Genomic DNA, 14,987 nt, shown 5'->3' with positions numbered 1-14,987 from the left:
ATTAATGTGCTTTATGATCCTAGGTCATGATTGCTGTCATTTAAATGTGTATTATTATTCTGTATCTTCCCACTGATAGACACATACAGGAATAAGATAAACAGAGGAAACACAATTCAAAGAAAAAAGGGAGAAAGGAAAGGAAGGAAGGAAGGGAGGGAGGGAGGGAGGGAGGGAAGGAGGGAGGGAAGAAGGAAGGAAGGAAGTTAAGAAGGGAGGGAGAAAAAACAGAGGGAAGGCAGGAAGGCAATAAAAAATTACAAATCTAATACAAATGTGTATTTTACATGCAATATGTAAATTGCAACAGTGCTATTTCTGAGACTCAAAAACACTAAAAAATTTACTTGAGTTGTCACTTCTTAATAAAAGTTCTAGAAATAATGTCTTCTAAAGGAAAGCCTCCATGGTATCAAGATGGTTAAATTAAAAGATGCTGGGTATCAAAATCTGGACACATTTGACAACAAACTTACCATTTACATGTATTACTTTGGTGAAGGCAAAGGTAGCTCTGTATGTGGGAGTTGCTGAGGAATTAATCAGATAGGACACACACACACACACACACACACACACACACACACAGAGAGACTTTTCTCTCCTTGCCGGAAGCATGTCTCCAGCCTCCCTCCTGCCAACACGATCCTTCAGCACCTCCCCAAAATCAAATCCTGCTGGTTGAAACTTGATGACCATCAGGTAGGTGTGGGAGCCACGTGTCTTACTGATGGTTTATGTCACTGCAGAACAGCAAGCAGAACAAAAAAGGTCTAATTGCCCTGTTCACAGACCTCCCACACCCCAAAGGTGCTGGTTAAGCACATTTGTTTCCTTGTTGAATGTGGCATTCGTAAAATTGCAATGCATTCCAACTGGCAGGCGTAGGCACGTGAAGAATTCTGTGACTAGTCGACAGAGGGAAACACAAGACTCTTTTGTTGTCATGTAGCAGATCAGAGTAGAGATGGTGGGTGGTGTCTGTGTGCACATGTGTAGGGTGTGCGTTTGTGTGTGCAGGTGATTTGGTTCTGTTTCGCACAGTCCCACAGAAACTCTCCCCGAAGTTTTGACCGCCCCTCCTGTTCTACCCACTGGCTTCTTTCTCTGTTCTAAATCTACCAATTATTTCCTTTAAGTGTCAGCAGTACACCAGACACACCGAGATGTAACCTTTCCTCAAGTTGATGCTGTTAAACCATGACTTGAAACTGAAGTCGCAGTTGTCAACGGCGACTTCAGTCACTAATAACTACTTCAGAAGTGCGAGTGTTGTCTGGGCTCTTCCTGCTGTGGCCCAGGGCTCCGGGAATGTCTTTACAGGTCATTTAGAACCATCCATCTGATCTGTAGCAAGATCAGTCAATCTTTCAGCCGAGTGCCTTCCTCTCGCTTCCCCTCACTGCCAGGTCCTTTATTAGTTCTCTCAGGGCCATATTGGAGGATGTTAGGGAGCCATATCGACCACTTAGCTTGTAAAGACTTTGAGCTCAGGGCATCACTGCCTGCTTGGATCCTGAATTCTGTCACTTGCCTGTGAGAATTTTTTTTCCCTCTGTCTTTTTCTCCTGTATGGTTTCATTGGGCTGCTGTTTAAAAAGGCCTTTTAACCAGCGCTGCATGCATGACATAACAATTCTCAAAAAATGGACCCAGCTGTCAGTTGATATGGATGACATAATTCAGCTTGGTTGGGAAGGTTTATGGTCTTCCTGGGCTTGTGGTTTTGCAGAGACCTCATCCCATGCCTGTTGACCTTAGGCAAACGTTGGAAGCTGAAATAGTCTTTGTAGTTTAGATTGAGCTTAATTTTTTATTTTGGAGTTTAATTAATAATAAAACCAGATAATAGTTATTGACCATCGATTTTCAATTGTTATATTGCTTAATGAATACATACACATACACACACACATGAGTCTGTCCTATCAGTTGCCCATTTTACAGATGAAGTAACAGAGTGCTTAGGTAACTTGCTTATGATCACCCAGTTAGGAACAGGAAAAATGAGAATCTGAATCCAGGTGCTTGACCATCCTTGATTAGGACCCAATACCTCTCTATTTGCATAAGAAGCAATCATCTGATATTTGTCTTTCTCTGTCTGACTTCCCTTAATATGATAATGATATCACTTATTCGCAGAATCTAAGAAAATGATACAAGTGAATTTATTTACAAAACAGAAGTAGACTCACAGACATAGAAAACATACTTATGGTTACCAAGGTTGAAAGGGAGGAGAGATAAATTAGGAGTTAGGGATTAACAGGTACACACTACTATATATAAAATAGGTAAACAACGTGGACCTACTGTGTAACACAGGTAACCATACTCAGTATCTTGTATTAACCTATAATGGAAAAGACGCTGAATCACTTTGTTGTACACTTGAAACTAACACTATGTTGTAAGTTAACTATGCCTCAATAAAAAAAAGTAAGGAGCAATCATCAATACTGTAGGAACTGAAATGTTGTCACAATTATATATGGGATGATGACTGACAATTCACTGCGACTCTGGGATACACATAAGCCTCATCTTTTGAGTGTCTGTCTGCACCACCCTGCCATCCAGTGCAAATGCAGAGATAATATATTAGAATCACAGGATGAATTTTTAATACGATACTGGTGCCTGCCAAAAAGTAAGTGGATTGGAGAAGCCCACAGGGAAGCCAAGAGTAGGGATAAAGAAAGGTGCCCTTCTGCCTAATCTACTCATGCTGCCTTCTCACCTTCTTAAAAGTCTCCCCGCCTCCACTGCCCTCTGCAGAATTGTTGGTATCTAAGGGCAAAGTGCTGATTGTATTTAGAGAAAAATCCTCTTCCCCTTAATGTAAGAGTAATGATGTTAGCATAGGTCCTCAGGGTCCATTCCGATGCAGGTAATTATGCTCTGCCTATTTCAATTCTCTCTGCAGTTTCTATTGGATCGGTTTTTCTCTACTTCCTGTCTTAAACTGTTGTACCAGGTTGCCGGGCTGCTGTTCAACATCTGCTTCCCCAAAGAAGTACACTTTAAAAGTGAGGAAAATTATTTCTCTTTCATGACTACTTTGCTGAAAGGAACCTGATAAATGGCAGGTGCTGGAGTGCTCCTTTGATTTGGGTCAGGGCACAGCTTGCAGTTAGTCTGGGGTCACTTGAGTTCCTTGCCTGGAACAAAGTACACAAACGTTCTTTTAAAGAAAATGAGGCTTTATATTGGATGGGATGATTGACTGGCCACCCGCCGGTGTGGGTCAAGGCGGGCACTGACCTCCTCAGCTGATGGGCTTGTCCCAAATGCCTTTGAGAGGACATCTGGGGCCCCTCTTGCAGAGAGTCCTCCCCAAACCATTGGGGTTCCAGGCCTCACTCTCATCTTACTGAACTCAGTGGGTCAGGCCTGGACCTTCTGACTCTGTTTCTAAGTTTTTAACTCTCACATTTGATCGCTTCTTTCTTGGCAAAATCTCCTACAGAAAAGAGGATCACCTCCAATTCTCCATACAGAACCACTTCTTTTTATTTATTTATTTAATTCAAGTATAGTTGATTTACAATGTTGTGTTAATTTGTACTGTACAACAAAGTTATGCACATATATACATTCTTTTTCATATTCTTTTCCATTATGGATTATGGTTCAACTATATTGAATATAGTTTCCTGTGCTATACTGTAGGACCTTGTTGCATACCCATCCTACATATACTAGTTTGCAGCTGCTACTCCCAAACTCCCACTCCATCCCTCCCCCACTTCCCCTCCTTGGCAACCACAAGTCTGTTCTCTATGTCTGTGATTCTGTTTCTGTTTTATAGATAAGTTCATTTGTGTCATATTTTAGATTCCACATATAAGTGATATCATATGGTGTTTGTCTTTCTCTGTCTGACTTATTTCACTTAGTAGGAAGATCTCTATGTCCATCCATGGTGCAGAACCACTTCTTACTATTGCCCTGAGGCACAATGCTTCCAGAATGGTAGCCCGCTCCCTAAACATCCTCATTGAAGCTTCTCATTCCAAGGAATCCTAAACAATTTCCAATACGTTCTTCTTTCTACACCCCCTTCCCCATTCTCTAGCATTTCTAGCAGGTAGATTTCAATCTCAGTACATTTACTTTTAACTAATCAAAATAAAAATTGACAACTGATGCTCGTCCTGATCTATGACTGGTCTTGATCTTTGATTAATACATAAAATGATCTCTGTTAAAAAAAAAAAGTCTTGGATTAAAAACCAGGTGACGTATGCAGGGAAATTCATTACCTGGTTTAGAAAAAAAGCCTAAGAGTGAAGAAAAAAGAAAAAAAAATCTAACTTCTGCAATAGGAGACGCAAAGAGCCAGCAAAAATGCAACTATTTTGTTTCACACAGAGAGGTAAAAGAGTTTAATTACAACATTTAATTAAAAAATGTTAGGGAGTTCCCTGTTAGCCTGCTTCATGGTTAGGATTCCAGGCTTTCACTGCCATGGCTTGAGTTTGATCCCTGGTCCGGGAACTGAGATTCTTCAAGCTGCATGGTGCAGCCAAAAAAAAAATGTTATACCCATCAAAAAATTTAAAAATAATATACCTACCCATCAAAATTTTGTCAGCATAGGAGGAAACATGGCTGGCAGAGAGGTAATTCTATAATAATCGTAAGTTTTGGGGGGTATTCTTTACAAATTTATTTTCCAGGCATATCTTAGATCTAAAACAATGCAAAACAAATAAAACAAACAAACAAACAAAAACAAAAATAAAGTCACAAGAGGGCTTCTAAAACAATTTGGTCAATGGAATAATAATCTTTAGCACCAGGAATTTACCAGTTGCTGGCTCAAAAGGGAAAACATGACTTTAAGATATATTAATCATTAAAGATATTTCAGATGTAAGATTTGTATCTGATTAGTGGACAAAACTGTGTGTACCACCTTACTCACTCCCACCTAGACAAAGTAGAGTATAGAGCAATTGCCAAAAAAGAGAACATCCCAGTCACCTTTGTGAATATGGGGTCAAAAAAAATGTATCAACTCTGTAATTTGAGTTACAGCAGTTTTGACATAATGCTTACTTAGAATTGGTTGTTAAAAAGGGTAATGAGATAAATCTATGCATTCTTTTCAAGCATGCATTGCCAGACAGAAAGCTTATCCCATGGAGGAAAAAAAAAAAAAAAAACACACACACAAAAAAACTTCAGCCATTTGATGTTTTAAAGTTGTTTTTACATGAATTACAGGGTTTGGTGGAAGCAGTGTCAGTTACAAACCCACACTCTTGTCTCCATCTAATTTTGTCTTAGCAGCTCTTTTAAACTGCTAAATCTGGTTTTCAAGGATGATGATTTTGTTTTGTGATGGTGTGAAACAGCTGCCATGGTTCTGATGAGAAGCCCATTTTCCATTTTATATCTGCAAGATGTTGGCGACATCGGGCCCAGGAAAATAGGCAGCTGAGAAGCCTCTTGCTTCAGAAAGCAGTAAAGAAAGGACAAGAAGTCTTTCTCAGAGGCAGCTGTTTCTTAAAAAGGAATGAGAGGAGAGTGTCCCCAAAGAAAGCTCAACTTGTGCAGTCAAGGTCCACGAACCAGCCTTTAGATCAGAGAGCAGAGGGGTAGTTCCAGGGATGATGAATTATGTGTAAATTTCACAATACACTGGATTGTTAGTCCTGGAAGGAAGAGGAAGCTGGAAAAATTCCAACCTCGGCTCATCCTTGGAGCATATCAACCTCGGTGCTTCTACTCAGTTTTGGGTGCGTGACACTACAAACTCGCCCTTACACCATGGGCCTGCATGATGGCAAAAACTAGAAACTCTGAGCTTCTGACTTCTTTTAGTAACCACGGAAGACAACCCTGGACCTGTGTATCTGTGAGGCTGGAGCTGAGTTGAGGCTGGTGGCTCTGGACAGAATCTACTTTTTGGCTCACCACCGTCCTAATGGGACAGCCTCATTTCTGGATAACCCTTGCCCAGCTCCTGCAGCTATCATTTTCAGCCAGGGGTCACCCGTGAGCACTGCCGCTTCCACCCTGCTCTCTGAGGAGAACTCGTGTCCTGGAGCTTTGAACTATGCCACTGATGGGACTTCTTTCTAGCAACCATCAGACTGGATGGGCAGCAGTACTGCTATTCTGGTTGTTAACAATGAAGATTGAATGTTTGTCTTCCCGAAATGCTTATGTTTAAATGTAATTCCCAGTGTGTTGGTATTAGGAGGTAGGGTGTTTGGGAAATTCTTAAGTCATGAGGATGTAGGCGCCATGATTGGGAGCAGTGTCCTTATGAAAGGGACTCCAGAGAGGTCCCTCACCCCTTCCTCCATATGACAACATAGCAGGAAGACAGTGGTCTATGAACCAGGAAGTGAGTCCTCACCAGACACCTCATCTGCTGGCACCTTAATCTTGGACTTCCTAACTTTCAGAACTGTGAGAAATAAATGTTTGTTGTTTAAAACAAAATGGAACAGAAACGTACACTCCTCCCACTCTGGCTGCCAAATAGCTCTGCCCTTCTGAGCTCTGGGAATCCCTGCCCACCTCCACCTGCATCGGCAGCCCCGGCCCCGCCCCCGAGAGACTTGTTAACATCCAGCACGGCAGGGGCCCTCCAGAACCCTGCTCCAACATGATACTGAGCATCAGTTCAGATTAGTTGATGACTATACCCTCCTAGTTGTTAAATATTTTAAAAGTCACCCCTGAGTTAGAAGTTAATGAAATCACCTATTACTTGGAATATCACCAGAGTCTGATGGCTTCTCCCCCCCTTCTTTTCTCCTGTCCCCGAGAGCCTCTTGCCATCGACTCCCTCCTCACCATGTGTCTTACTAGGACATCTTCCTTTCCAGAAGTTACAGGCAGTTGAACAGCAGTAGACTAAACTATTATAGAGATCTTAAGCTGCTGGATCACTACAAGCTGAAATTGATTACATCTGAGCTGGAGAGTTTCAGAATGAGAGAACATGGCTGGAAAGTTTGGTGTTCAGTATATGTGGGGTTTTGTGCTGTGATTCCTGCTTTGTCCCTTTTTCTCCAGTGCCATTCATTGTATCCAAAGCAATGTAGGTCTCAATTATTCTTTTTCCCCCCTTCTTTTAGATCATTAAAGAGGATTTTTTGTCCATCTTATGAAACTTCTAAGAAGCATTTCTTTTCTTTTTTAAAAATATAGTTATTTTTATTTTTAAAATTTATTTCTTTCTTTATTTTTTGGCTGCACAGTGCAGCATGCAGGATCTTAGTTCCCTGATGAGAGATTGAACCAGCGCCCCTTGCAGTGGAAGCCCTGAGTCTTAACCACTGGACCCCCAGGAAGTCCTGGCATTTGCTTTCTTTTCACTAATTAACTGTAATTATATTTTCATAGTGACAATGCTTTAAGAAATATCTGACAGAAGTGAGTGATTTTTTTTTTTGTTCGGAATGTGGGCCTCTCACTGTTGTGGCCTCTCCCGTTGCAGAGCACAGGCTCTGGACGCGCAGGCTCAGCGGCCATGGCTCACGGGCCCAGCCGTTCCGTGGCATGTGGGATCTTCCCGGACTGGGGCACGAACCCGTGTCCCCTGCATCGGCAGGCGGACTCTCAACCACTGCGCCACCAGGGAAGCCCCGAAATGAGTGATTTTGACTCAAAATTCTTGCACACTTTCTTGACATATTTTAGCCCTTCTTCTCGTTCTTTTAATCATTATGTATGTGCTTCAGATCATACTTTCTTCCCAGCTGTTGCCATTTTAATTATTGTCAAATTGAAGATATGGGTGTGCACTATCATGAATAAGGGTGCTAGATTTTAAGTCAGTAGATTCTAGATTAATTTTTGTCATTGATTAAATTGGGTGACCTAAAAAAGTAACCTTATTCCTAAAGTTGCTCATGTATGAATTAACAGGATTGGAATAAAGATAATCTCAGCTCACTGCCAGCTCTAGGGTTCTAGGATTCATTGATGTTATTTTCCTGTTCAAATAGTAGCAATAATTAGCATGTACAGTGTTTTATATACATCATCTCATTTGAACCTTACAGCCACTCCAACAGGTAGGCAAAATGAATAAAGGATCCTCCTCACCAGTTTAGAGCCTGAAAAGAAAAAAAAAAAAAAAGCAATTAAGAAATTCATGAATTACCCTGCTGAATTACCCACTCCAATTTCAAAAATTGATTGTCGGTTTATGGAAGTCATTCTTTCTGTCTCCATCACAGGTGTTAGCATCTGAATGTGTTGGCTGAGCTCGGCATCCTAGTGTGAAATGATTGTTCTGCAGCTAGTTGTTAAACATATGTGTTTGACTGTAAACATAAATATGTATATAAACAGGTTGTAGGAAGCAGGGGGTGTAGTCAAGGAGGAGGATAACTAGAAAAAAGAACAGAATTACCCATTAGCTTCGAGAAGGAAAGAAAGACACCTATCATCTATTAACTGCCCAATGTTTGTTTTTGGTGTTATCTTAATTAATCTTCACATCAATCCTATGTGAATTACATAGTCACTTATCCACTCTACAGATGCAGAAATCTAAACTCACAGATGTTAATTGGGTCAAGTTCTCATAGATTAGAGTCAATATTTATACTCCAACATGCCTTTCCACTGCATCCTTAAAGCGATTCATTTGTCCTTTAACCCATTCATTCAACAAATTTTTATTCAACACTTAGTATGTGTCAGGCTCTGTGCTAGGCAGTGAGAAAAACTTCACATCAAGAAAGGTCTCTGTCATCCTGGGTTTATAAATCCTACATCTTTGATATCTGTACCTTCTATGGAGGCTGAAGGCAGGAAGGATCAGAGGTTAGGGAGAGGATGGTATCAGAGGTATGCCGATAAAACGTGTGACAACAGGGTCTTGGAGGAAGTGGGGAAGCCCTGATTTGTAGCACTCGACAATTTCTGTGTATAGATACTCCCAAAATAGCCTATTTCAATTAACGCTATGCCATCACTGAATGCAGGGAGGAGATGCAGATAGTCTCCTGAGCTGAATGTGTCAGATCCCACATACTGCTGGGCAGGGTAAAAAGTAAAATGATAGAAAGGGGCTTCTGATAACTAAAATAAGGTTATCTGACTCTGCACAGGCACAAGTATCTCTAATATTGCAGAGAGCATTATGATTAACAAGACATTTTTTTCTATTTATTTATCATGTGTAATCCTTACAACCCCATGAAAAGGCATTTTCAGAAAGTTTTTATTTTATATTGGAGTATAGCTGATGTACAATGCTGTGTTAGTTTCAGGTGTACAGCAAAGTGATTTAGTTATACATATACATATATCTTTTTTTTTCAAATTCTTTTCCCATATAGGTTATTACAGAGTATTGAGCAGAGTTCCCTGTGCTATACAGTAGGTCATTGTTTATTATCTATTTTTTTAAAAATTTTATTGGAGTATAGTTGCTTAACAATGTTGTGTTAGCTTCAATTGTACAGCAAAGTGAATCAGTTATACATATATATATATCCACTCTTTTTTTTTTTTTTAGATTCTTTTGCCATATAGGCCATTACAGAGTATTGAGTAGAGTTCCCTGTGCTATACAGCAGGTTCTTATTAGTTATCTATTTTATATATAGTAGCATGTATACGTTAATCCCAACCTCCTAATTTATCCCTCCCCCCACCTCTCCCCTTTGGTTTTCTAAGTTTGTGAATCTGTTTCTGTTTTGTAAATAAGTTCAGTTGTATCATTTTTTAGATTCCACATATAAGTGATATCAATGATATTTGTCTTTCTCTGACTTACTTCACTTAGAATGATCATATCTAGGTCCATCCAAGTTGCTTCAAATGACATTATTTCATTCTTTTTATGGCTGAGTAGTATTCCACTGTATATATGTACCACATCTTCTTTATCCATTCATCTGTTGATGGACATTAGGTTGCTTCTATGTCTTGGCTATTGTAAATAGTGCTGCAATGAACATTGGGGTTGATGTATCTTTTCAAAGTATTATCTGGATATATGCCCAGGAATGGGATTGCTGGATCATATGGCAACTCTATTTTTAGTTTTTTAAGGAACCTCCATACTGTTCTCCATAGTGGCTATACCAATTTACACTCCCACCAACAGTGTACCAATTTACATTCCCACCAACAGTGTAGGAGCATTCCTGAAAAGACATTTTGAAGATGGGGTAACTAAGCCACTCTGAGGCTAAATACGTCATCCAATATCACACAGCTCAAAAGTGGCAGAACCAAGCTTCAAAAACCATGCCCTTCATGATACCACACAGGCTCAGAAAAACCAAGATTGGCCGCTATTTTATAAGTGCCTACTTTATAAGTCTATTTTAATTCACTTGGTTGGAGCATAATGATGATACTAGTGTTACATTCTTTTTCCAATTTCTGTTATTCACCATCCTTGGTCAACATATGCACACGTAATAAGATCAATGTATGCCTTTGGTTGTGTACAAGAGTACAAGAGTGTGAAAGAGGCTGATCACTACCAGACAACCCCAACAATGGTATCCACCAAAGATTTCAACATGAGTCAGTGCCTTCACTTCCATATTCCAAAGCCAGCACTCATCTTTAAACAAGTGATCTTCCTCTGGGAGAAATCAATACCCTACCTACAGTCAGTAAAAAATAATGCTAGTAAAGCAACTTAGTGTAAGGCTGGGAGCTAATGAGCAATCAACTTCTCCTATACCCACAGCAAACTGATGACAGTTATATGGCCAGTAGTTAAAACAAGGCATTTTGTGAAATTAGCATTTCCATAGAAGCTTTTAATTTGGTCTTGTTGGCTGTCTCATCTGAGCAGGACAAAGTTAGAGGGAATATAGACTGCAAGTAGAGATATTCCATATTACAGTTATGAGAAAAGAGCCGATTATTCTCAGGCAACATAACAGAAAAATGTGCAGCTAGATATGGCCAATGGATTAAGGATAGTCAGCATCTCCCAAATACTCAGCATGTGCTAAGCACTCTGCTGGAAAACTATGTGGGAGGCAAAGATATATAAGCCTTGATTCTCGTTCCTCAAAAGAAGGTTTAGAAAAACTCAGTAATGCACCAGGCTTTTTAGGAGGTGGGCAGCTACCAAAAGAAGAGTGCACTGTTCTGACAGAGGCTGAATCCTAGCTCTGCTATGCACCACCATGTGATCCTGGAGAAACTACCTTAAGTTCCTTGACCTCCAACTTCTCATGGATGATATCTACCTTGAAGATATGTAACAGGTGTCTGCCAATAGTAGCAATTTAAGTGATGGTTAACTTCTTGTTATTATTTTCCTCCAAAGAATATTGGTGGCAGGGAAGCAGTGATGGAACTTCATCAAGTTGGAACCAAGGACAAAAAACTTAAATTTGTCCAGGGACTTTCCTCACTGAAGTTCCTTTTTTTTTTCCTTTGGTAATTTTTTTATTGGAGTATAATTGCTTTACAATGGTGTGTTAGTTTCTGCTTTATAACAAAGTGAATCAGTTATACATATACATATATCCCCATATCCCCTCCCTCTTGTGTCTCCCTCCCTCTCACTCTCCCTATCCCACCCCTCTAGGTGGTCACAAAGCACCAAGCTGATCTCCCTGTGCTATGCGGCTGCTTCCCACTAGCTATCTATTTTACATTTGGTAGTGTATATAAAAAATGGTCATGAAGAGCCTAGGGGCAAGACAGGAATAAAGACGCAGACCTACTAGAGAATGGACTTGAGGACACGGGGAGGGGACAGGGTAAGCTGGGACAAAGTGAGAGAGTGGTAGTGTATATATGGACATATATGAAGTTCCATTTTTTTGTTTTGACTGCATCTGTAGTCTTAGAGTCGCTCTGCTTTTGTCAATTTAGGTGCCATGCACCGAGAGTGGGGTTAGAAGACTCTCTGGTTCATGTACTCTAACTTTGCATGTTAAAACTGTGTAGGGAGGCTACTGACGCGCGGACCGAAATACTTCGATTGCCCGCAGTCCTTCGCCAGATTAGGCCAGTGTCCAGGGCACTGGCTCCTCATCTCACTCGGGCTTATGCCAAAGATGTAAAATTTGGTGCAGATGCCCGAGCCTTAATGCTTCAAGGTGTAGACCTTTTAGCTGATGCTGTAGCCGTTACTATGGGGCCAAAGGGAAGGACGGTGATTATTAAACAGAGTTGGGGAAGTCCCAAAGTGACAGAAGATGGCGTGACTGTTGCAAAGTCCATTGACTTAAAAGATAAATATAAAAATATTGGTGTGAAACTCGTTCAAGATGTTGCCAATAACACAAACGAAGAGGCTGGGGATGGCACCACTACTGCTACTGTACTGGCACGCTCCATTGCCAAGGAAGGCTTTGAGAAGATTAACAAAGGTGCTAATCCAGTGGAAATCAGGAGAGGTGGGATGTTAGCTGTTGATGCTGTAATTGCTGAACTTAAGAAGCAGTCTAAACCTGTGACAACCCCAGAAGAGATCGCCCAGGTTGCTACGATTTCTGCAAATGGAGACAAAGAAATCGGCAACATCATTTCTGATGTGATGAAAAAGGTTGGAAGAAAGGGCGTTATCACAGTAAAGGATGGAAAAACACTGAATGATGAATTAGAAATTATTGAAGGCATGAAGTTTGATAGAGGGTATATCTCTCCATACTTTATTAATATATCAAAAGGTCAGAAATGTGAATTCCAAGATGCCTATGTTCTGTTAAGTGAAAAGAAAATTTCTAGTGTCCAGTCCATTGTTCCTGCTCTTGAAATTGCCAATGCTCACCGTAAGCCCTTGGTCATAATTGCTGAAGATGTTGATGGAGAAGCTCTAAGTACACTCGTTTTGAATAGGCTGAAAGTTGGTCTTCAGGTTGTAGCAGTCAAAGCTCCAGGTTTTGGTGACAATAGAAAGAACCAGCTTAAAGACATGGCTATTGCTACTGGTGGTGCAGTATTTGGAGAAGAAGGACTAACTCTAAATCTTGAAGATGTTCAGCCTCATGACTTAGGAAAAGTTGGAGAGGTCATTGTGACCAAAGATGATGCCATGCTCTTGAAAGGAAAAGGTGATAAGGCTCAAATTGAAAAGCGTATTCAAGAAATCATTGAGCAGTTAGATATTACAACTAGTGAATATGAAAAGGAAAAATTGAATGAACGTCTGGCAAAACTCTCAGATGGTGTTGCTGTGCTAAAGATTGGTGGGACAAGTGATGTTGAAGTGAATGAAAAGAAAGACAGAGTTACAGATGCCCTTAATGCTACACGAGCTGCTGTTGAAGAAGGCATTGTTTTGGGAGGGGGCTGTGCCCTGCTTCGGTGCCTTCCAGCCTTGGATTCAATAACTCCAGCTAATGAAGATCAAAAAATTGGTATAGAAATTATTAAAAAAGCACTCAAAATTCCTGCAATGACCATTGCTAAGAATGCAGGTGTCGAAGGATCATTGATAGTTGAGAAAATTTTGCAAAGTTCTTCAGAAGTTGGTTATGATGCTATGCTTGGAGAATTTGTGAATATGGTGGAAAAAGGAATCATCAATCCAACTAAGGTTGTAAGAACTGCATTACTGGATGCTGCTGGAGTGGCCTCTCTGTTAACTACAGCAGAAGTTGTAGTCACAGAAATTCCTAAAGAAGAGAAGGATCCTGGGATGGGCGGAATGGGTGGGATGGGAGGTGGGATGGGAGGTGGCATGTTCTAATTCCTAGAATAGGGCTTTACCATCATTCACGAGCTGTGAGAGGCAGCGTTCCTCACCAATAACTTTGAGAGGTCAGTTGAAGGAGGTGACTGAAGAAGAGGCTGGCTGAGGTTTCAGAAAATCACTATAACCGTCAGTTACTGGTTTCAGTTGACAACATAGAATGGTTTACTGCTGTCATTGTCCATGCCTACAGATAATTTATTTTGTATTTTTGAATAAAGACATTTGTACATTCCTGGTAAATGAGTATAAGAGCCATGCACCAATGTACCGCTTTCAACTTAAATCACTGAGGCATTTTTACTACTATTCTGTTAAAATCAGGATTTTAGTGATTGCCATCAACAGATGAGAAGTTAAGAAGCAGCCTTTCTGTGGAGAGTAAGAATAATTGTGTACAGAGTAGAGCAATATCCAATTATGTGACAACCTTTGTGTAATAAAAATTGTTTAAAGTTAAAAAAAAACTGTGTAGGAAAGGTGTGGTATGTTTAGTTGTTTTGAATTAATAAAGTATGAGATCAAAAAATTTCTCCTTTGAAAAATAAAATGTATGCTATATTCTTTATAATCTCTTGCTTTCCTGTAAAACAAATCTTTAATTTTCCCAATAATTCTATATGTATTAACCCAATTGACCCTCACAGCATCTTTGCTAAATGAGTAGGGGAGATAGGTATTCATTTTCCCATTTTATAGCTAACAAAACTGAGATTAAGTAAAGTGTGTGTTTAACCACTACATCTTGAGGTTGATTCTACAGCATCATTTATATTCATGACTGTCTTTGCCTATTTCCTCCAGACAACTTGTTCTACATATTATTTTTACTAATATTACTTTATATAATGCTTAATATACCTTGGCAAATATATTAGTATTAGGAATATATTTTTTCATTCAAATAATTTCCATAATGCATTAAATATTTACTTATCTGTTTTTTTTTAAGAATCTGATACAACCAGGACTTCTTTTCTAAAACTCTTACAATTTCTAAAATTGAGACACTTCCACAGCAGCAATGGAAAATAAGTTGGAGTTCCCAATATGCATTTAATATTAAATAAACATATTCTTGTTTAATAGAAGACAAAGATGTGGTAAAACTAAATAGATAGCATAAATAGATTTCAGAACACTTAATCTCTCACCTCCTGCTAGGTATTTTGGTTAATATGAGCATTTGTCAATTGCACCACATTTTAAAATGAAATTGATATCTTGTTTCCCACATGGGAATGGAATTTCTAGGTCAATAGGCCCTTAAATGTCATGAACTGGAACATAGATGACACTTGTCAAAGTCTCGGTGATCAATTCAGAT

At 39.8% G+C, this 14,987-nt stretch overlaps 1 protein-coding gene across 1 annotated transcript; it reads left to right on the top strand.

Moving 5' to 3' along the window:
- Positions 1-11,893: 11,893 nt before the first annotated feature.
- Positions 11,894-13,657, top strand: LOC307049537 (60 kDa heat shock protein, mitochondrial-like; the record flags this gene model as incomplete). Its single annotated transcript, XM_079699098.1, has 1 exon — positions 11,894-13,657. One exon carries the CDS (start codon positions 11,894-11,896, stop codon positions 13,655-13,657), a length of 1,764 nt encoding a protein of 587 aa, XP_079555224.1.
- Between the last annotated feature and the right edge of the window lie 1,330 nt (positions 13,658-14,987).

This window comes from Hyperoodon ampullatus (genome assembly GCF_949752795.1).
Source record: "Hyperoodon ampullatus genome assembly, chromosome: 3".
Lineage (NCBI taxonomy): Eukaryota > Metazoa > Chordata > Mammalia > Artiodactyla > Ziphiidae > Hyperoodon > Hyperoodon ampullatus.
The sequence above is the reverse complement of the archived record's forward strand: the minus strand, read 5'-3'. Positions and strand labels throughout refer to the sequence as shown.